Source organism: Triturus cristatus, chromosome 8 (genome assembly GCF_964204655.1).
Source record: "Triturus cristatus chromosome 8, aTriCri1.1, whole genome shotgun sequence".
NCBI lineage: Eukaryota > Metazoa > Chordata > Amphibia > Caudata > Salamandridae > Triturus > Triturus cristatus.
This window is the reverse complement of record NC_140591.1, coordinates 776,220,462-776,242,481: the sequence shown is the minus strand read 5'-3', so window position 1 is coordinate 776,242,481 and position 22,020 is coordinate 776,220,462. Positions and strand designations below refer to the sequence as shown.

The following is a 22,020-nucleotide window of genomic DNA, read 5'->3' as shown; positions in this document are numbered from 1 at the left end:
TATACCCTTTAAACTAGTGTTTCTTTTGCGTGTACTGATCCGAAAGCAAATGTTCTGCTGCGTGAACATGACCTGCTGCTCTTCTTACATGGATTAGTGTCCAACAGCTAACATGTGCTAACTCTAGACCCCAGAAACCATCCACCACATTCCCCAAAAGGCAGTAGCTTGCAATGCAATACCTAAAAGTGGACCGCACTGCATCAAAGCTTGTTTCACTTCTCCCCAGGTAGTTCACTATGGTAAATGCAGTACAAGGCATACTATATTTGCAATGTGTTTGTCTTTGCTTAAACCGTACATTGCAGCCATTGTTGTACGGACTTTTGCCAGGGCCTGACGTTAGCACCTGTGAGATGTTGGACACTAAATGCATTGCCTTAGGAGGACTGGAATAGACTTGTTACAGTTCACAATTCTACCTTCAGATACTGTCTTTGGGCAACTATACTGTAAAAGACACAGCTTGGCCCAAAATTTTCCAAAAATGTCACAAGTGGGAGAAACTATTGAAGACCGCAAGGTCTTGGAAATAGCTTATTTATCATGCTAGCTTATAGGTGCAATTTGGGTCCTGTAATAAAAACTTCCAAGGTTGTTTTGGGCTCCTAGTTCAGCCTTGCTGTGATCCATCCATGAAAGAATTATATCACACTCTTTCAGAGTGATCCATGCATATTGGAATGGATGTGTTGCTGATGGTCACAGACACAAGCAGAGGCCTTTTCATTGTACCCAGGCTTTACCTGATTGGAATCATCTCTTTCTTGAGAAAACTCAACATTGGGCAATAAAAGTTCTAGTACAGGGTGGACATGAACACAACTGAAATGACAGAGAGAGGGTTAGTTCTAGTGCTTCCATTCACATCCCTCAAAGGAAATAACATGTTTAGTTAGGACACAAATGTTGAAATTAAGTCCAACATTGGACTTATCAAGTCTGACATGTTGGCCAGCTATGCACTTCATTTTAGTACAGGTGAGCTATTGTGTAATTAATTTTATTTTTCCTGAAAGTGATATAGTGTTAATTTGTGCAGGCTACGTTTCACACTTCTATAGGTAATAAAACTATAATGGGGTACACGGCTGCACTGAGCCAGATATAATGAGTAGACAGGTAAAATATGTGCACTGCTTCCTATACACCATGTTCTGTTCACCCAATGCACCCTGAACTGCTCATCCAAGTGCACCTTTCACTGTCCCCCTTGCACTGTGTATTACATACTTCCTTGAACTTGGCATTGCTCCCCACACTGCACCTTGTTCTGTTCGTCGTTTGACCCTGCGTTGATTCCGTAAATTTCCACTCTAAGCTGCTCCCTGCTTGAACTCTGCACTACACCCACCCCGGATGATCAAAATTCGACCTCCAACTCATCCAAACTTACTACTAAACGTAATTACCATACAGCACAAGAAGAACATATCTAGCAACACACCAGCTCACACAGATCAAATACAACATGTACAGCAGCACTGCAAATTTACCTGCATGTGGGAAGTAAACATCTGCTACAGTTTCCCATGTACTACCTGTTTGTGCTAAATGTTCAAACATTTCTCAGCAAAAAATATCTGTCAATATTGGCAATGCAATGTATTTGTCACTGGCACAGCCACCAGCACTTTAATATTAATTGGGACAGCCAGCCATAAGGACTGTATTCCAATCTTTAGGCATTCTTTCCAAGGCCCTAGTAGAGGTCATAGTAGAGAGGTGCATACTTTTTATTATTACTATTACATTGATCGAGATTTGAGTAAACTCTTTCAGTTTGCGCCCCACATGACAAGCAAACTTAGTAGGACCTGCAGACTCCTATCTCTGGAGCTACCATCTGTGCCCCGTCCTTGTTTTCTGAGCACTACATGTGGGGAAACACACACTCCTGAAAGCCAACATCTTCCTTGACTTTGCAACATCTTTAACTGAACTTTTCCTTGCACCAAAAAGCTATTTTTCTTGATGCCCCTCCCCATCGTAAGATGCTGGGCTCTCCATTTCACTTTCTACTGATTTTACTTTGTTTTCGTAAGTCAAATATTGTTCTGGAGTTTGTCCTCCAGGGACTCCATGGTCTTATTATTGCCCTTTTATCGATGACCAGAGCTAATAGGATTTGCCAGTCCATTACCACCTAGTATTTGCTTACTTGGCCAGAAAAGAAATAAGCTCACAGCTTACTTTATTAAGTTGACTAATCTCAGTACTCAACCTGCAGGTCTGAAAAACATTCGCACTGGTTTCGGTAGGACAGTAATGTGCTGTACGTTTTCATTCGTGGGAGCCTAACAACTGCTGCAAATAATTAACCAGAAGCGCATTTGTCGCTCACCCTTTCTGCAGCCAATGGTACCACTGAACTGTTAGCATTCCCAGCACCTACCACAGTGCCAATTCAACCACACAGTACTCTGTTGTAGATGTCGACATCCCTTTCTCTCTCTTTCTTTTTGGGTACATACATACTCGTAGGTTCTTAACACCAAAAGAACTATGAGACCTGGACCCCATGGTGCGGGACAGCTGCCATTGCCAGCATTACTTATAAGGCTTAACATGATACGGAGAGTCAATGCATTTCTCCTGGTCGTTTCGGCTGATTGCAAAAGAGGATAAAGGAGAGTGGAAGATGTGGTACTCCCCCTAACACTTTCCACCCGCAAGCAGGGTATGAAAGTAAAGACTATCACAAGTCATTTTTTAAACCTGTAAAAAAAAAAGGGCCTATGATAGGATTTTAGGAGCCATGTGAGAAGGTGAATTTTTGTCACATCCCCTCGTTTTTGTGAGGCCCTATTTGATGTTTCTAGGTATAATCTGGTGCTCAAGATACCATAAGTGGCTGGATGCACTATGTATACAAGCTCTGTACGTTAACATTAAGCCCACTTCTACAACATTTGTGGAACACCTGCTGCAATTTTCTCACACTGGAAGCTTAAAACGAGATACATACCCTGAGAAGTTGTCCCTGGGCAAGCTGTCGCTGTGCCTCAGGACAGTTTTTCTTAGCTCAAAGAGAACGTCGTGCAAACTCTGCTCTTCTAATTTCTTTGTTGTCAGCTCAAGGAGTTGTGTGCTTCTTCTAAAAAGTTTGCAGGCATAGCACGTGGCGGCAGCCGTCTCCATTTTGTCTCCCGTCAGGACCCAAACTTTCATGCCAGCCTTCTGAAGAGCTTCAATTGTGTCAGCAGCTTTTTCCTGCAATCTAACAACCGTTTTTGGAAATAAGAATCAAGACTCTGATTAGTGAAATCAAGGTGGTTTGAATATCAAAGCTTGTACAGAATGTGTGTAGAAGGGGGATCCTCAATGTAAACAAGCACTGGCAAAGCTAATTGGTTTGGCATTGACGCACAAGTTACTTACTTGTGTAACAATATATCTGTAAGAGACATTAGTTAGAGATGGATTCCTTACCTTAGAATATCCCCAGGCGTCAGACTGGATCCGGAAAGCTTTTCGTCAGCAGTACTCCTGCGCGTCGGTAGGCGTCGTCGTGCGGCTGCACGTACGTCGCTGGCGTTGTAGCCGCTGAGATGACGTCATCGGAGCTACTGAGACGCACCCACGCGCTCTGACGTCAGTTCTGTACACGACTTTTCCTCGCCAGGAACGCAGTGCATGCCAGAGACCGACTACTGGTGCAATAGAACTAGGGCCCTGAACCCTGGAGAAAAGTTCGCAGAACGGGGAGGATGGGCAGGCGGTAAGGAATCTATCACTGACTAATGTCTCTTACAGATATATCGTTACACATGTAAGTAACTTGTGCATCTGAAAGAGACACGTTAGTGATAGATTCCTTACCTTAAAATACATACCCAAGCAATACCAACCCCGGTGGTGGGTCTGCGAAGTGAGATTACACCAGAAAGTCACGGAGAACCGAACGGCCAAAGAAGCCGTCTCTCTGGACTTGACTGTCAAGGCAATAGTGCTTAGTGAAAGTATGCAGCGAGGCCCAAGTGGCTGCCTGACAGATGTCCTGCAGGGGGACTCCGCGTCCCAATGCAGTAGTAGCTGCCGTCGCCCTGGTAGAATGTGTGCGCAGCTTTACCGGAGGTTCCTTTTTAGCCAGAGAGTAACAGGCTTTAATGCACAGGACAACCCAGCGGGAGATAGTCCGCTTGTGCACAGCCCGGCCTTTCTTGGCGCCCACGTAGCCGATAAAGAGCTGGTCATCCACTCGGAATGGTTGTGTGCGGTTGAGGTAGAATGAAAGCGCACGTTTTGGGTCCAGACGGTGGAGCCTCTCTTCCGCTCTGGAAGGGTGCGGAGGCGGAAATAAAGTGGGCAGAGTGCCAGTTTGCCCCAGATGAAAGGCAGTGACTAATTTGGCAGAAAGGAGGAACGTGGCCGAAGCACAACCTTGTCCGGATGAAACGCCAGGAAAGGAGGCTGGAGTTCATGAAAGAGCCTGGAGTTCACTCACGCGCCTAGCGGAGGTGATAGCCATCAGGAAGACAGTTGTCAAAGTCAATAACCGTAAAGGACAGTTATGAAGAGGCTCAAAGGGAGCACACATTAAGTATGTGAGACCCAGGTTCAAGTCCCAGTGAGGCATCACAAAAGGAATAGGAGGGAAAAGGGGCGTAATGCCTTTGAGAAATCTATGGACAACAGCCTGAAAAAGGCTGAAAGAGCAGAAAGGTATCCCTTAACAGTGCCCAGAGCAGAGCCCTGCTGGGCCAAAGAGAGAAGGAACAATAAGACCTCATAAAGAGGGGAAGAAAGAGGGGTCCACATCTTTCGCTGTGCACCATGCCACAAATTTGTTCCACCAGCAGGCGTACGTTTAGGTGAGGGATGCCTGGCTGCCAGAATCACATTACAAACTTCAGGAGGCACGTCAAATGGAATCAACTGTCGCTGCTCAATCTCCATGCAAGGAGGTGGAGGCTGGACAGGTTCACGTGGAGGACAGTCCCCTGTTGCCGCGACAGAAGATCCTGCCGAAGAGGCAGTTGGATCGGAGGATCCACGCTCATACTGAGTAGCTCGGGATACCAGACTCTTCTAGCCCAGTCCGGTGCCTCAAGAATTACTTGGGCCCGGTCGCGTCTGATCTTCTTCAGCACTCTGGGTAGAAGTGGTATAGCCGGAAAGGCATACAACAGACCGCAACCCGAAAAGATTCTTCAAGCGAGTGCTGTCTTGGAAACTCTAACACGCAGAACTGCTGACATTGCGCGTTCTGTTTGGTGGCGAATAGATCTAACCAAGTTTCTCCCGATTGCTGAAAGAGACCTTGTGCCACCTCCGAGTGAAGACACCATTCGTGATCCATGATGCACCGGCGGCTGAGTTCGCCCGACCCGGTGTGCACAGAACCTGCCAAGTGTTGAACCACTAGTAGAATGCCCTGGCGGTCCAGCCATGTCCAGAGGTGCAGAGCCTCCTGACATAGGGTCCACGACCCCACCCCGCCTCACTAGTTGGAGTACCACATGGCAGTGGTGCTGTCTGAGAACTCCTGCACTACTGTCCTCTTGACCGAGGGAAGGATTGGTTCGAGTGCAAGCAGGATCACCGTAAGCTCCAACTGATTGATATGGAGCTCGGACTCTGATCTCCGCCTCCCCCATATGGCTGCCCCATCCCCGGAGGGACACATCTGTTACCACTGTGTGCTCCGTTTGGGGAAGGAAGAGGAATCTGCCGCTCATGGATGCGCTGTTCAGGAAGTAAATCTGAAATCGTGCCGTGTCCAGAACCGCTCCGATGAAGAGGAGCTTCTGAGACGGAGCCAGAAGAGACTTCGGCACGTGGATGGAGAACCCCAGCAAATGCAGGAGGTTGGCCGTAGTTTGGAGGTGTGAGACGACTGCTCGGGGCGAGTCCACCGTCAACAGCCAGTAGTCGAGATAGGGGAAGAATGAAACCCCTGATATGCACAGATGAGCTGCAACCATCGCCATCACTTCTGTGAACACCCGAGGGGCGCTGGCAAGGCCAAAAGGGAGAACGGTGAACTGAAAGCGGGAGCATTTTGAACTTTTTCTTCCGAAGGAAGTAAGTGACATACCGGAGGCCTAAAAGAGGACGCAGGCCCTTGTCCTTTTTTGGAATCAAGAAGTAGTGGGAATAACAACCACGACCTACTATTGGTGTTGGAACGCGCTCGATGGCCCCCTTTGACCAAGAGGGCCGGAACGTCCTGCTGGAGAAGCGCCAAGTGATCCCCCAACATGCGGTGGTACGGAGGGGGCACGGCCGAAGGGGCAGTTCGGAATGGGAGGGAGTAGCCCCTTCGGACTATCTGCAAAACCCAACTGTCTGAAGTGATGGTGCGCCAGTGGGGGAGACGATGGCGAATCGTGCTGCCCACGTGCGTTTGGTGGGCCCAAAAACCCCGGATTAGGAAGGTTTGGAGGCCGTGATGGCAGGGGCGGCAGCGGACTGACTCAGCCGCTGGCCCCGTGACCCACCTCTGCGGGTCCCCTTTCAGTGGCTGTGCCGAGAGTCCTGCTGCGCAGGCCTGCGGCTTTGAAAGGAACGTGTTTGGGCGCCTCGTCCCTGCCAGGAAAGGAACGAAAGGCAGACCCCGAGGGAGTCCGCGTGGCTGAAAGGCCCAAGGACTGGGCCGTTGCCCGGGAGTCCTTAAAACGTTCCAACGTGCCATCCGGGTTGCCACCGAAGAGGCGCGTGCCATCAAAGGGCATGTCCAACAAAGCATTCTGGACATCCCCTGAGAAGCCAGTGGCTCTGAGCCAGGCGTAACGGCGGAGCGCCACAGTTGTGGAAATTGCCCTGCCGAGGGAGTCGGCGGTATCAAGGACACCACGTATAATAAACGTTGCTGCATCTCTCCCTTCGGTAATTGATTGAGAGAGTATCGTCCGAGGGTCCGTCAACACTGAGGCAGCACCAGTGCCACTGTGTCCCACGCAGAGTGGGAATAGCGGGTCAAAAGGCATGCAGTATACACTGTCCGCAGTCCCGAAGTGGCAGAGGTAAAATCTTGTTCCCAGACCGCTCAAACCTTTTTTTTGGTACCCTATCCGGAGGTGCGGAAAGGAATGCGCTGGGAGAAGCAGAGGCCTGGACAACCAGACTGTCCGGCGTCGGGTGTTATGTGAGGAAACTGGGGTCGCCCGGGGCCGGGTGGTGCCGTTGTGCCACACTCCTTTCCAAAGGAGTACCTGTGGGAGGTGCGGACCAGGCGCCAAGAGAATATCTGTAAGTGCGTGATTTAAGGGCAGCAGCGGCTCTGTGGAGGAGGCCCCTGGCGGAATCACTTCAGTCAGGAGATTGGTCCTGAGAGACACCGTAGGGAGCTTGAGGTTAAGAGCTTCAGCCGCCCTGCGTAACACCACAGAAAATGTACCATCCTGCTCCGTAGCCACGGAGGAAGAGGCAAGTGCGCCGGGGCGTGGAGATGAATTCCAGATCGCTCAGATCCTCCACATTGGTATTCTAGTGTGGTGTATCCCCACACTGAGCTGCGAGAAGGTCCCTAGACCCCTCCCAGTCATTGCCGTTGGCGGTCGGCTGTTTGAGAGGCCAAGAAGAATGAGGAGGCTGGGGAAATGGAGAAAATTTCCTCTCCAGGGCTAGGAATTGGTGGACAATAGGCGCCAAGGCCGGAGCCAGCCGGCGGCGCCGGAGCCAACGGCGGCGCCGAGGCTGAAGCCAGTGCCGAGGCTGGAGCCTGCTGGTGGCGCCGAGGCTGGAGCCTGCTGGTGGTGCCAAGGCCGGAGCCAGCGGCGGCGCCTGAGGCCATAGCCAGCGGCGGGGCCGAGGCCGGAGCCATCGGCGGGTCCGAGGCCAGGAGCCAACGGATGGGCCAAGGCTGGAGCCAACAGCGTCCCAGGGTATCTTGCCGGTGTTGCACGGGGTAGAACCACCCAACGGTTCCGCGGTGCCCAAAGGCGCTCCGGAGGGACCCCAAGGGGCAAATAAACGGCCCATGGTCGATAGGAACACTTGTATTCCTTCTGGAGCCGCGTAAGACCCCGGAGAAGGTGGTTAGGCCGCAGGCAACAACGGAGGCTTTACCGGAGCCACAGGGGAATGACCACCCGCCCCAGCCACTGCGTCCCGCGACCAGTGAGGGGTAGGCGAAGAGCGACGCCACGTCTTTGACCTGGTATGGCGTTTCTGACCCTGATGCTACAAATTATGGTGTAGGCACTGCGACCGGCCCCTCGACCGCCCACGGGCGCATGACCTTGAGTGGCGCGGAGCGATTGCAGGGCCACAAAGAAATGCTGGGAACGCTCCCGCAAGTCTTCGGTGCCATGGCCCAACAACTGGGGCACGTCTCGTGGTGATGGACGTGCCCGAAGTAGAAGAGAAACACGACATGCGGGTCCTCCACCGATATGTTCCGACGGCAGTCCCTACAGGACAGAGACCCGGGCATCCCTACTGCACCAGAAGTCGAGTACTCGACAAACAAGAGAAACAAGTCTCAGAAAACAAGTCAAAAATATGACTAGGAGTACCGCTTTCTCTCGGATCTGCGCTTGCTGGCGCGGAAAAAGAAAGAACTGACGTCAGCGCGCGTGGGCGTGTCTAAGTAGCTCCGATGACGTCACCTTGGCGGCTACGATGCCAGCGACGTACGTGGAGCCCCACGACGACGCCTACCGACGCGCAGGGGTACTGCCGACGAAAAACTTTCCGGATCCAGTCTGACGCCTGGGGATAGTCTAAGGTAAGGAATCTATCACTAACGTGTCTCTTTCAGATAAGCCTGGCATTCCGTTTTTAATTTCATTCTCTTTTTTGCAAATATAGGCAATATGAATTACAAGTGTAAGAATAATAAAAAGTCAAACGTCCTCTGGTTACAGCTGGTGTGCATATAATAAAAAATGTAAGACAAACTGACTCATTACATAAATAAATAAAAACATGAAATTCAAGTAGAAAACCGAATTCAGGCTCGAGTACAGGAGTTGGCATGTGCTGAAGATGAAAGTGAGAAAGCAACTCTAAAGCTTCTCTTCATGCCTTAAAAATGGAACTTGAAGAAGTAGTGGTAGATAAGCTAAGAAAGAGGTGGCAGGCGAGCAAAATCGCACATTTTGAGTATGGAGAGTGCTGTAGGAAACGGCTTGCCTGGAAAGCCAAGACGGAGCAAGTAGGGTGTTCCATAAATTGTGAACATTCAGGTAGACTTCTAACAAGATGCGAGGAAATTGAGGAAGCTTTCTAGAAATATTTTGGGGAGTTATACTAGGAAGAGATGGTGGTTATCAAGGAGGAGGTCAAGGCCAGGACATTCCCCCTAGTATTAGTGACTGTAGCAGCACTGTGATAAATAATGATATAACATCTATGGAGGTTACGAACTCAATTAGGGCGGGAAGTTGGGCAAAACAGCAGGACTGGACGAGCTGCCGACAAAAATATACAAATTATTACAGGACGTCCTACTGCCATTTATGACTAAGTTATTTGCAAATATTTTTCTGAAAGGGGCAGAAATGTCCACTTCCTGGAATGAGTAAGGAGTTGTAAAATTCAATCTAAAGGAATCCAGACCACCGACGCACCTGGCTTAGCAAAGGTATAACACACTGCATCTAGTCACAACTGCCAGGATTTCTGCTCCAAATAAAATGAATAAAATACTTCACCTGTCTTCAACAGCGGTAGCACCAAGGAGGATAAGGTCCTGCTCTACTTGTTCATAGGCCTCGGCCAATTTCTTCTCCCGTTCCTGGAGCGACAATTTTGCTGTCTGCAGGATTTTGAACGCCTTTTCGTACTCTTCCGGCGTGAATTTCTTATATGCAACACACAACGTTCTCAGCCCTTCCTAAAATGAGAAGTAACAGTTTTCATATCTAAAGGTCATTTGCAATGCACATGCACCTGACATTCAGCAAAGTCTAGGCATAGGGAACTGTGTTAATACTATTCAAAGACTCAGTTTACACATAATCATAATTAAAGCGGATCATTCGATGTCCTTTTAAAAGTCACTAATTGCATCCATCTTTGTTGAAAGGAGTATACATGTACACATTTCCCCATCCTACACTACCTACTGAGCAGAACGGTATATTTTCGTTATATTTATAACTAATGAATAAACTACAATTCTACACTTTCTCTTTGCTGCTTTTATTTTTTTTTTGTTCGTAAGATATGGCGTGCCCTTGAGCCTTATTTCGGTCTTCTGTCAACACAAATACAGTCAATTCGAACTGATTTCGACAATATGTTTACATGCGTTTTAATGTGCACAATTCAGGACTGAATGTTTCAGTTCAGCATTAAATAACATTAAATAAATCGTCTAAACATGATGCGGAGGGTTTGAAAGGAATTCCTCCAAACAAAGCAATGTTTATTTTTCAGTCATTTTATTATTTTCTTTTATTTTCTATTTACACTTTAGTGAAGAGTACTTTCTGTGGCCAGCACAAAAAAATGAAAGCTGTGCTATTTAATTATATACAGTGACGTTTTTAAGGCTGGTATTATTTCCATTTGTTACTGCCATTTTCATGAGTTAACTTTGCTATAGTTCTTTTAAGTGCATACTTACTAAATGACATTTTCAATAAACATTGAATATATCCTCATTTAGAGATATGGGGTCAATTGCTATGTAACTTTCCTCATGTAAAGAGCTCCGATACCTCCTGGTCTAGCCAGCGCTATATAAAACTCAAGTAAATAAATAAATAAATAAAATTGCATCATATACATACACTGCACTTCGGCAGCCAGATCCTCCACCTCACACCGTTACCTACAGGCCATTTGGTTTCCTGGTCGCACCGACCCATGGGAGACCGCTCTACCCTTGATCCCTACGGCTTTTCATTGTTTCTCCTGACATTGCTCATCGTGCCCTGAAGAGTCACAGTTGTTCTACTGTTGACGAAACACATGTCGGCTGGCGCCCTTTGTACTGATGAAAACATCTTTTGAATGAAAACAACATCTCTTCATTGTTTATTGAACTTTGTTGTTCTTTCTGTGATCTCATTACCAAATTTGTCACGTGTGCACAGGATTTGCTTACAATTGTTCTGGTATGGGCTTTCGCCCACACCTTATACAGGGGTTTTGGGTATTCCCCTGACCTGTTTGCACCGTTAAGCATTGGTTCTTTGTTCTTCTTACTTCATCTGTCCGTTTATCTGCCTGAGCGCCATTTATCCGCTTTTCAAAAACCCTCTCTGGTCTATATACATACAAAGGGGCTAGGGTATATCCTCCCTAGTCATTGAGTAAACTGGAAGCCCCAAGATTTGGGATCTGCAATGTGGTCCTATATTGCATAGGCTAAGAGGAGGCACTCAGAAATGTGTTCCCTTTTCTCCTAGGGATTGTGCAGGTATAATGTGGGTTCCGGCTCCCTCGTCTCCGACACCCAGCTTGTCTAACAGCTACATAGAACCTGAGGAAGGAGCAATTGAATCCCATTGCTTTTTTTCATATGTACGCTGATGACACCCCAGTTAATTTTGCAGGAGGGTGCTCGCTCAGAAACCGCAGACAGATTTTGCAATTGTGTGAAAGAGCTTGGTACCAGGATGGAATCTACCCGGCTTAAACTAAACACACAACACATAAGTGAAGGCAGCAAAGTCATAGGTTTATAATTTGGGAGAGGCATGCCTTTTTGGCCAAACCAATAAGAGATCTTGTCCAATGCCAGTTCAGGTTGTGCGCAATTGGGGTTTAAGTCAGACTATCACACTCCTGGTACCTAAAGTCAAAGCCTTCTTTTAAGTATCAGCTGCTAAACTTAGGACTACCTTTCCTCTAAAAGTTCTCTCTCTAGTGTCACAGCACTGATTGGTTCAACCCTCGACTATGGGCAACAGGTGTTGTTTTGGCCTAAACAAAGGTACATTAGCACAGCTTCACGTCAATCAGAGTTCTGCAGCGAGACCACTTCGGAATATTCAGCAGGAAACTACACTGGCTGCTTATCCAGGACAATCCACATTCTCCCCTATGTCATAGGAGGTAAACTCAGCAGATGCACTAGATAGGGCTCGTGCTGCTTGACCAATCTGCTGCTCCAGGTCACTCTGCTCCAGAGAGTCAGAAAAGTGGGCCATGCCCTCTTGGTCATAGCTTTTCAACTGGTCTCTAACTCTGCATGCCCTAATAAAACCTCACTCAATTCCAGAGAAATGCTAGACCTGGCAGTTAACCAATATGTTAAGACTTCTTTTTCAACTGACAATAGCCTGCCCACTCCAGGGCCAAGAAACCGTTTTGGTGCCTGCTCTGCACTGTACATATGACAAAAGGAAAAAATAAACAACAAAACTGACTTTTTAGATAACACACCGTCAAGTTACCTTCCTATAATTTCCTTGACCCATACGCAAAAGCTAGACACGCCCATCTCCGATTCCCCACAAAAAGAAAAAGAGAGCCCATGTTATTCAATGGTAAATAGCTGGTTCAGCGAGTTAGGTACTTACTGATTACATCTACTGCGATCTGAAGGCTGCAAGTCCAAACGAGTGAATACCAAATAAGACTTTCATCTTCTCGAGGTTGAAATATTCAGTACTACTAAATTGTGATATAGAGAATCTACCAAAAAGATTATTACCACAGGTAAGTAACTTTTTATTCTGATGAATACCTCTACCTGCAGTTTCCTCACCTGTAGACCAAATTCCACAGCAATACCCTACCTATATGGAGGGTTGATGATAATTAAACCAGGAGGTTATGTAAGGCCAACCTAGTGAAGTGACCAACTCTTCGCACCTCCGAATCCAGACAGTAGAGTTATGCAAATGTGTGTAGGGAGGCACACGTTGCTGCCTTACAAATATCTGCTATTGGAACGCCCCACGCAAGTGCAGAAGTGATAGATTTGGCTCTGGTGTAATAAGAGCGGATCCCCTCAGGTAGCTTTTTCTAGGCCAAGGAGTAGCAAGTTTTATTACAGAGGATGATACATCGTGATAGAGTCCTTTTCTGAATAGCCTTTCCCTTTTTGGCCCCAGTGTAGCCAATGAAGAGCTGATCATCCAGCCTGTGCTCCTTGGTACGGTCTAGGTAGAAGTTGACCACCCGCCTTGGCTCCAACGATGCAACTGTTCTTCCTCTTTTGTGGGATGAGAGAGAAAGTAAAATGTCGGAAGAGTGGTGAAATGGGCAAGATGGAAGGGAGTGACTACCTTAGAAGTAAATCTGCCCTGGGCCGCAACACAAACTTACCTGGGAAGAAGGTAGTGAACGGAGGATGACAGCTCAGGGCTTGCATCTCACTGACCCTCCTAGCAAAAACACAGCCTTGAGAGTTAACATACGAAGGGTACAACAGTGAAGGGGCTCAAACTGATTCCCTATCAAGAATGAAAGAGCTAAATTTAAGTCCATTCAGGAACCACAAAGGAAGTGGGAGGAAAAAGGCTGATCAGGCCCTTGAGGAAATGCATGACAACAGGGAACTTAAACAGGGATGGCTGATCTGACAGACAGAGGAAAGCAGACTAGGGGGCTAGATAACCCTTCACAGTGCCAATGGCACACCCCCTCTAAGTCAAGGAAAGCACAAACCGTAGCACATGGTATAACTTGGCCCGCAAGGGATCCGCACCATTGTCCGCACACCAGGCAACAAAATTAGCCCATCTGCCGTATTAGGCCTACTTAGTCAAGAGGGCGACACACAGACAAGATCACGTATACCACCTCTGGTGGCAGCTGAAAGGAGCTCAGTTTCCCTGCTCAATCTCCAAGCAAGTAGGATGGAGGACTTGGAGATTGAGGTGTAATACCAGTCCTTTCGAATTAGAGAGAAGGTCCGGCCTGATAGGAAGGTGAATCTCTCTTGAATCAACACATACCGTATAGCATCAGAAGATCAACTATCCCCCAGGGCAGGTGTTTAGTCTTTTCTCAGTTTTCACCCTCACTGATGGTCACTTCATTAAACGATTAGCACCTGGCCATTGTTTTCCGTCCTATAAAATAAGCACCGTTACTCCAACCCCCCACTATGCAGGACAGGAGGGACCTTGATTCGCGCGGAGAGCCAGCACCAATTATAAGTCTTGACATCAGCACTTTTGTGTAACTAACGGCAACTATATGCGCCCGCCTAAGGCGACTGCACGTGTATCGTGCACTCTTATGTTTACGGTCTCTTAATAGTAACTTGCCGCTCGCCGGACTAACCTGGTGGACCTTGAAGCTGCTGTCTCCCCCACGCTCGGGGCTGCTGAACCTACGGATTTTGAACTTTGGGAGGTTGTTGAGCTATACCGCTGCTCCGGGACTGCGAGAACCAGGGTGCTCGCTGTTGCCTTGAGCCAGCACACCTGTGTCCTCTTCCCGGCCCCTCCCCACTCAGTTCATAACCTCTCGCGGCCCCCGCTTCGCGGGTGCCGCTCGCCGGACTAACCTGGTGGACCTTGAAGCTGCTGTCTCCCCCACGCTCGGGGCTGCTGAACCTACGGATTTTGAACTTTGGGAGGTTGTTGAGCTATACCGCTGCTCCGGGACTGCGAGGACCAGGGTGCTCGCTGTTGCCTTGAGCCAGCACACCTGTGTCCTCTTCCCGGCCCCTCCCCACTCAGTTCATAACCTCTCGCGGCCCCCGCTTCGCGGGTGCCGCTCGCCGGACTAACCTGGTGGACCTTGAAGCTGCTGTCTCCCCCACGCTCGGGGCTGCTGAACCTACGGATTTTGAACTTTGGGAGGTTGTTGAGCTATACCGCTGCTCCGGGACTGCGAGGACCAGGGTGCTCGCTTTTGCCTTGAGCCAGCACACCTGTGTCCTCTTCCCGGCCCCTCCCCACTCAGTTCATAACCTCTCGCGGCCCCCGCTTCGCGGGAGCCGCTCGCCGGACTAACCTGGTGGACCTTGAAGCTGCTGTCTCCCCCACGCTCGGGGCTGCTGAACCTACGGATTTTGAACTTTGGGAGGTTGTTGAGCTATACCGCTGCTCCGGGACTGCGAGGACCAGGGTGCTCGCTGTTGCCTTGAGCCAGCACACCTGTGTCCTCTTCCCGGCCCCTCCCCACTCAGTTCATAACCTCTCGCGGCCCCCGCTTCGCGGGAGCCGCTCGCCGGACTAACCTGGTGGACCTTGAAGCTGCTGTCTCCCCCACGCTCGGGGCTGCTGAACCTACGGATTTTGAACTTTGGGAGGTTGTTGAGCTATACCGCTGCTCCGGGACTGCGAGGACCAGGGTGCTCGCTGTTGCCTTGAGCCAGCACACCTGTGTCCTCTTCCCGGCTCCTCCCCTTTTTTCCCATCAACCGTGCTGCTTAAGAGTCCCGCCCCTACGCGCCTGCGGAACGCGCCCGGAGTGAAGACCGGGCTAAGAGCGGGCCGTTTGAGGCCGTTCGAGGACAGCCGAGGCAGGGCCAGGGCCTACCTTCTTCCGCCTTTACTGTGACTGCATCAATGGCGACTGTGAGAGAAACTCGGAGCAAAACAACCCAGGCTGCTGCCAAGCCCACAGGTACATTGGACTTATATTTTGCAAAGGCTGGATCCCTGTTGATTGACGACATATCCACTCTAGAGAAGCGTATTTCCCTTGAAATAGACTGGATTAGAAGATCGTCTTTAGGCCCTCTCAAACATGCTACCTCCCCACCACAACTGCTAGATTGTGTTGACCATGTTAAGGGGGGACCGCCTGGATTGCCGGTTTCCTCGACATCAGTGAATCCAAGCACTACGACTTCATCTATTACAGACTGCGATATTTCTACTCCAATTGATTTTACTACACTATCCCTCCCGCCTCCAAGGCTCTCTACTGCTCCCACATCTTGCAATCTGGATATAACTCCCGAGACAACTATGAAAACTAATGATATTCCTAGTGTAGATTCTAATCAAGGAAATCGTGAGGGGGCAATACCTAAGAGGAAGGGAAGGGCCCAAACTGTAGGAGGGCGCAGGCCAAAGAATCTGATGCCTGCCTCTAGGGGGAAAACAAACTCTCCATTAGTGGGACGAAAGGGAGTGGAATTACCCCTAACCAAAAGACCAGTGAGTCCAATAATTGCTGCACGGGTGGAGGGCCCCTCACTTGCAGACATAAAATCTCTCTTGAGCGAGTTACTCACCCCCTTAATAGATCGCCTTGCTAAATTGGAATCATCTATAAATAATCTGTATCATGATATGGTTCAGCTAGGGGTTAACCCTAAACCAACTAAAACACCTATAGACTCCACAGCTATACCACTCTCTAGGGACAGTCACGGTCTACAACAGCTCCCCCATTCACATCTGCCCAGACCAATTCCTTCTTCAAAACCTGGACCCACGACCTCTCCACAGAATACCGTCCCCACTTCCCGTGACACACCGTTTCCTTCCCCACCACGGGCGCAGGAATATAATAGCAGACACAGACCAGTTAACTTACCGCCTGAGTCAGCCCCGTATACAGTTATCCTAACGGGTATCCCGGAATTAAAACCATCTATCAGCGAACCAGTGGTGGCTTTGAAAAACAAAGTCATCCACTGGCTCTCGAAAAACAGGCCTTTACCAGAGGGCATTAACAGTGAGGTTCTCATGGTTAGGAGACTCCCGTGGCTGGGTAATACTAAAAAAACTATCCCGGGAGACTGTGTATTGATTAATTTTAGGGATCCCCGAACAGTTTCTCATATATGTAGTTGGCCATATCCAACTACGGGTTCTCTTATTCAATCGCTCCCACTCTCCTTCTTTTACCCTCCCATAACAACTACACAAGCTGAGGACGGGTGGGATTTAGTACCCTGGAGAAATAGGTCAAGGGCTCCACAGGCGGATAGGGAACGCTGGCTGACAGGGTGCCCTAGACATGACCAAGTACCCACCCACAATCGTTTCTCTACTTTAGACATGGTGGATTGACCGTTTTTGTCTGTGGGTGATGGCGCTCTGAACACAACTAAGATTAGACAACCAGTACCCCCTAAGGACGAGGGACATTTTCCGTACACTAAAGTCACTGAAGAGGGTAGCTCAGAGGTGGCCTTTCCACCTTGGAATACCCCACCCGCGAGGGTTATACAGGGAATTGATTACGGCCCAACCTCTCCCCAAGGGTCGGAGTCGGAAGTGGTTTTACCCCCCAGCATACCTTGCACGGCTCCAATTTCCTCATCACTCAAAATTTTATCCTGGAACATTGCGGGCCTCTCTAACAAACTTGATAACCCGTCTTGGTGTTCTTTTATCGAGCAGAAAGACATCTGTCTCTTACAAGAGACGTGGGCTAGAGAAAATATTGCATATAAGGGCTTTGCAACCTTTTCTAAGTATGCTACGTGGGGGGGTAGGGGGCGCCCCTCAGGCGGCCTCACAACATGGGTGGCCACTGATCTAGGTTGCAGGGCGGATATCTTACCCACTAATTCAGCAGACATCCTTGCTGTACTGCTGGAGTGGCCAAACGCCGCTAGTCTGTTGTTGATTAACATCTACTCACGCCCAACCAATATTTCCCAGGAGTCATCAACCGTTACGGAGCTCGCTCTGGTTTTAAATGACATACCAGAGGGTACTGCCTATCTCGTAGGAGGGGACTTTAATTGCCACTACGAGCCCCTCCCTGGCTTTATGGAGGGTCTGGCCACGGAGGAGGATCTCTTCTGGCATATTCCTCCCACTCAGGCTCCGGCTCCTAGGACATGGTCCCCCCTGGCTCTGCAAATCAACTCCCTCTCGTTGAAATACGGCCTTCGCGCCTGCAATGGCAGGTCTAAGTCCGATGGTATGGCAAGATGTACTTTTAATAGAATGGGCAGTGAATCCAGACTGGACTATGTTTTGGTTCCTGTGTGTTCATGGTCCTTTGTAACAGACTTTTGGGTTACAATCAGGAGTGATAGTGACCATAATGCCCTTGAACTAAACTATAGTCACCCCGGTTCCCCAGCTAGGGGAATTTATAGGGATGAATCTGAAGAATGCCGGGTACTCGAGTCCAATAGACGCAGAATAAAGTGGGAGCATATATCTTCCCATCCGGAAAAAAATCATAATTTATATGCTCAAGCACTGCCCCTACTGGAGAAACTCCAGGTGATAGCAGAGAAAGGCACTAGTGAGGTTATCTATTCTGATTTGGGACAGCTGCATGCTGACTTCCTAATAATAGTTTCTGAATACCTAACGAAACCAATAACCAGGACTAATAGAAAATCTTTTGGTCCATCATGGTACAACGGCGCTTGCCGAAAGGCGAAAGCCGACCTCTTGGGTGCAATCAAGGAAGGTAGGTGTGCCGTGGACATCAGGGCCAGACGAAGTGTCTACAAGTCCATGACCTCAAACGCCAAAAGAGAATGGGAATATGATAAATGGTCAAATCTCACTAATTTCCTGGCCCGTGCAGACTCGCGCAAATTTTGGCGCTGCGTCAACACGGGTTCTCAGGAATTGACACCTGCCTTAGAACCCAATATCTCAGCTAAGGTATGGCAGGACCATTTTCAGTCTCTTTATAAACTGCCTGAGGATGTAGGGGAAAATTCCAACCATCCCCACTGCTCCCCTGAGACTGGTGAACCATTCACTTTTAAGGAGGTGCGAGCCGTTCTGACTGGCCTTGCCACAGGTAAGGCACCTGGCTTGGATGGGCTTCCGGGTGACTTGTTCAAGCAGGAGCCAGATGTTTGGACCCCCTATCTTGCGACCCTCTATAACGCCATCTTAGCAGGTATGGCTATTCCGGGTACTTGGCTGGGGGCGGAGATTGTACCAATTTTTAAAAAGGGTTCCCCTCTGCTCCCAGCCAATTACAGACCCATTAGCCTAATAGATGTACCGCAGAAGATTTTTGGTAGGCTCATTTTAAATCGCCTCCAGGACTGGATCGAAGAAATGGCGATTATGTGCCCTTACCAAGCGAGTTTCCAGCGTGGTATCTCCACCACTGACCAAATCTTCCGGTTAAACCTTTTATATTGGAAGACGGTGCTGATTGAGGGCGGCAGTCTTTATACAGTCTTTGTAGACCTTCGTGCCACCTTCGATCTGGTACCCAGAGACAAGTTATGGTCGGTGTTAACAAAGATGGGGGTCCCCGGGGATATTCTCTCAATTTTGAGAAGGTTGCATCAGGGGAATTATGCAAGAGTAAGATGTGGAAGGGATGGAACACTGTCTGATGCTTTCCCGGTCGATAGGGGGGTTAGGCAGGGTTGCGTCCTCGCCCGGACTCTCTTTTGTCTATTCGTTAACGGGGTCGTAGATCACCTTTGCACCCTGAACGTTATTGATGCCCCTAAGTTGGACGGCAGCAGGGTTCCCGCAATTATGTTTGCGGATGATACCCTGCTGCTCTCCAAATCCCCCATGGGACTCCAACGGGTCTTGGATGGCTTTGTAGGTTTCTGTGAGGAGCGTGGGTTGGAGATCAATGCTGCTAAAACTAAATTTATGATATTCAACCCACCCCCGACCACACGGTCGTCGCCCAGTATAGGATCCTCTAGGCTGGAGAGGGTTTTTACCTTTGAATATCTGGGTATAGTCATTAACGAACGCATGACCTGGGAGCCACACAAACTAAGAGCGAACATGAAACTGACCCAGTCTGTGGGTGGCATTGCCAGGATGACAAAGGGCCTTACATACAGACCACTAGGCCCACGTATACAAATATATAAGGTCCAGGCTCGGGGGGCCATTACTTATGGTGCAGAAATCTGGGGACATACGCCTGTGCAGAAGCTTCAGGTAACAGAGAACACTTTTCTCAGGCAGCTGACAGCTTTACCGGCCAGTACTCCTCTTCTGCCACTCAGATTAGATCTGGGCTTAAGACCGCTTTAAGAGGAGTTGGGCTTAAAACCCCTAACCCTATGGTGTAAAATATGGTCGTCCCCAGAACATTCCAAATATAGAGCAGAGCTGCAAGAGATTTTGCGCCTTCGTAACAACATACAAATACCATGGCTAAGTTACATAAAGCTTACCTGTGAGACATTGGGTAGACCTGACTTGTGGTATGACCCAGAGGTCACATGCACCAGGGATTCCCGCAAACTTATCACAAAGGTATTCCGTGAACACCATTTACAAGGTGCTATAAGGACAGCGAGGGAGGGCTCTCATATTGCCCACTTCTTGGTTTTTAAAGATTTTTACCACTTAGAGTCAACTTACAATGATATGGGTCCCACTCTCACAAGAAAGCTTTATATGCAATGGCGCTATAACACTCTCCCTCTGAGGGCATACACTGCCCAGTGGTCTCACTCAGCACACACGGCCCTCTGCCCCCTTTGCAAGCAGACACAAGAGACAGACCTGCATGTTTTTTTCTTCTGTCCGGTGTACACCAGAGCAAGGAAGTTTTGGCTTTGCCCATTACTTAGAAACATGGGTTTCAAACAACACCTCCCAGCTTTTAGAATACTTAAATCTGACATCTCGCCCCCAATTACCTTTGCTGTTGCCAAGTTTTTAACGTCTATGTGGTTTACACGCTCACGTCTTCTTAAAACCATATCAAGTAATGACGTTGGACTGAGTTAATATTTTATTCACAACTGTGTAATGTTTTAATTCTGCTATGTTTTTATTGTACTATGATGCTTTCTTTTATGGTCGTAATGACCGAAATAAAGATATTTGATGATGAGTAACTTTCTTTCTTTATGAGCGTAACATTTTCGCCTCCCCAGCACCTATGGGGCCTCATCAATGAGTTGCGGGTATTTATAGTTTTTGAGCCACATCAGCTCAAGACACAACAATGGTTAGCAATATTTGCCTTGTAAAATGAACAAGGAGTGCTTTCTTAGACCTGCCTAGTATATATACAGTATTATTACTGAGTTATCAAGCTGCTGCTGAGAATCACATTAGATTGAACAGGTTAGAATGGATGTTTACGGCTGACTGCTAATGCATTTTTACGGGGCTATGTAATTTTTAAATTAAATTTATAATGATCCCAGGCTTTACAACATCTCCACTATGTGCATCTTACTAACGCCAAACTAGAATTTTATCCGTTCTTTTTTTTTTTTTTGCAATATCACATAGCAAGATTAACCAACCACATGAATGTTTCTGATATTGACAAACCGGATTCTCTCTGTCCATAAGAGTTCTTCTAATTTTAAACCTACTGATGTCGTCACTGCATATTATGCTCTACATGCACAATGGGGGAAATCTATTTGATATGCACTGAATGATTGGCACAACATGCGGGTCTCAAAGCTACAGGGTAGCACATGAAAATTATATTTAGAACAGCAAAATTGATTATGTATGTGCTTTACTGTTCCTTTCTGTTTCAGTGGAGGACATTGCATTTTTCTACATCTCCACTGAGAGAACATAACCGACGCATTTGACCAAGGGATAGTGTCCCTTCTGACCAACGAAAGGAATTTAAGAGACCTTACGGCCCTGACGAAAGCCACTGACCTTGACAGGAGCAAGTAGGCTGAAACATGTTGACCATATGCTTATGCACATGTGGGGAATATCTAGCTCTTCCCCATACACAACTTTTTTTTTCTTTAAACCGTAGGGTTTAATAAATTCCACTATCTTTGAGACAAGAGGTAATTTTAGAACGCAGAATCTAGGTCACAGATCCCACACTGTCTCTGGTGTTTAAGCCACCCTCCTGGTGGATGACGGACCCGATGATGATGTCAGTTATGCCAGTGGGGATAACATGAGAGACCCCTCAATGTGATACTGTGTTTTCCCACTCCTTTCGAAGTCTGTTAATACTCTGTTGGGAAGCTGAGTGGGACACCTTCTTTCCTTTGCTTCTCTCTCCCCCTTTTGATATTTTGAGTGCATAGAACCCACCACAAATCGCAAATACTTCCGATAAGACAGCAAAATAGGAAGTGGAAGTACGCATCCTGCAGGTCTTGGGACACCATCCAGTCTCCAAGCTCCAAAGCTCGTAAAATTTAGGCTAGGGTCAGCATCTTAAACCTTTCCATTTTGAGAAAAAAAGTTCAGGCTCCTGAGATCCTGAATGGGATGCAGACAGCTGTCCTTTTAAGGCATCAGAAAGTAACATGCTTAACACCCTCGGTCCTTTTCCTTCTCTGGCACTACC

At 48.2% G+C, this 22,020-nt stretch overlaps 1 protein-coding gene across 3 annotated transcripts in view; it reads right to left on the bottom strand.

Annotated features, from left to right (window-relative positions):
* The window catches only part of ATP11A (ATPase phospholipid transporting 11A), a 791,426-nt gene that overhangs the window by 148,058 nt on the left and 621,348 nt on the right, over nt 1–22,020 (bottom strand). For all 3 annotated transcript variants that reach the window (XM_085622216.1, XM_085622218.1, XM_085622217.1), the window contains exons 18-19: nt 9,603–9,784; nt 2,969–3,220 (exon numbers count right to left, since the gene is read on the bottom strand). In XM_085622216.1, the coding sequence (XP_085478342.1) occupies nt 2,969–3,220; nt 9,603–9,784 (434 nt within the window). The remainder of the gene's footprint in view (nt 1–2,968; nt 3,221–9,602; nt 9,785–22,020) is intronic.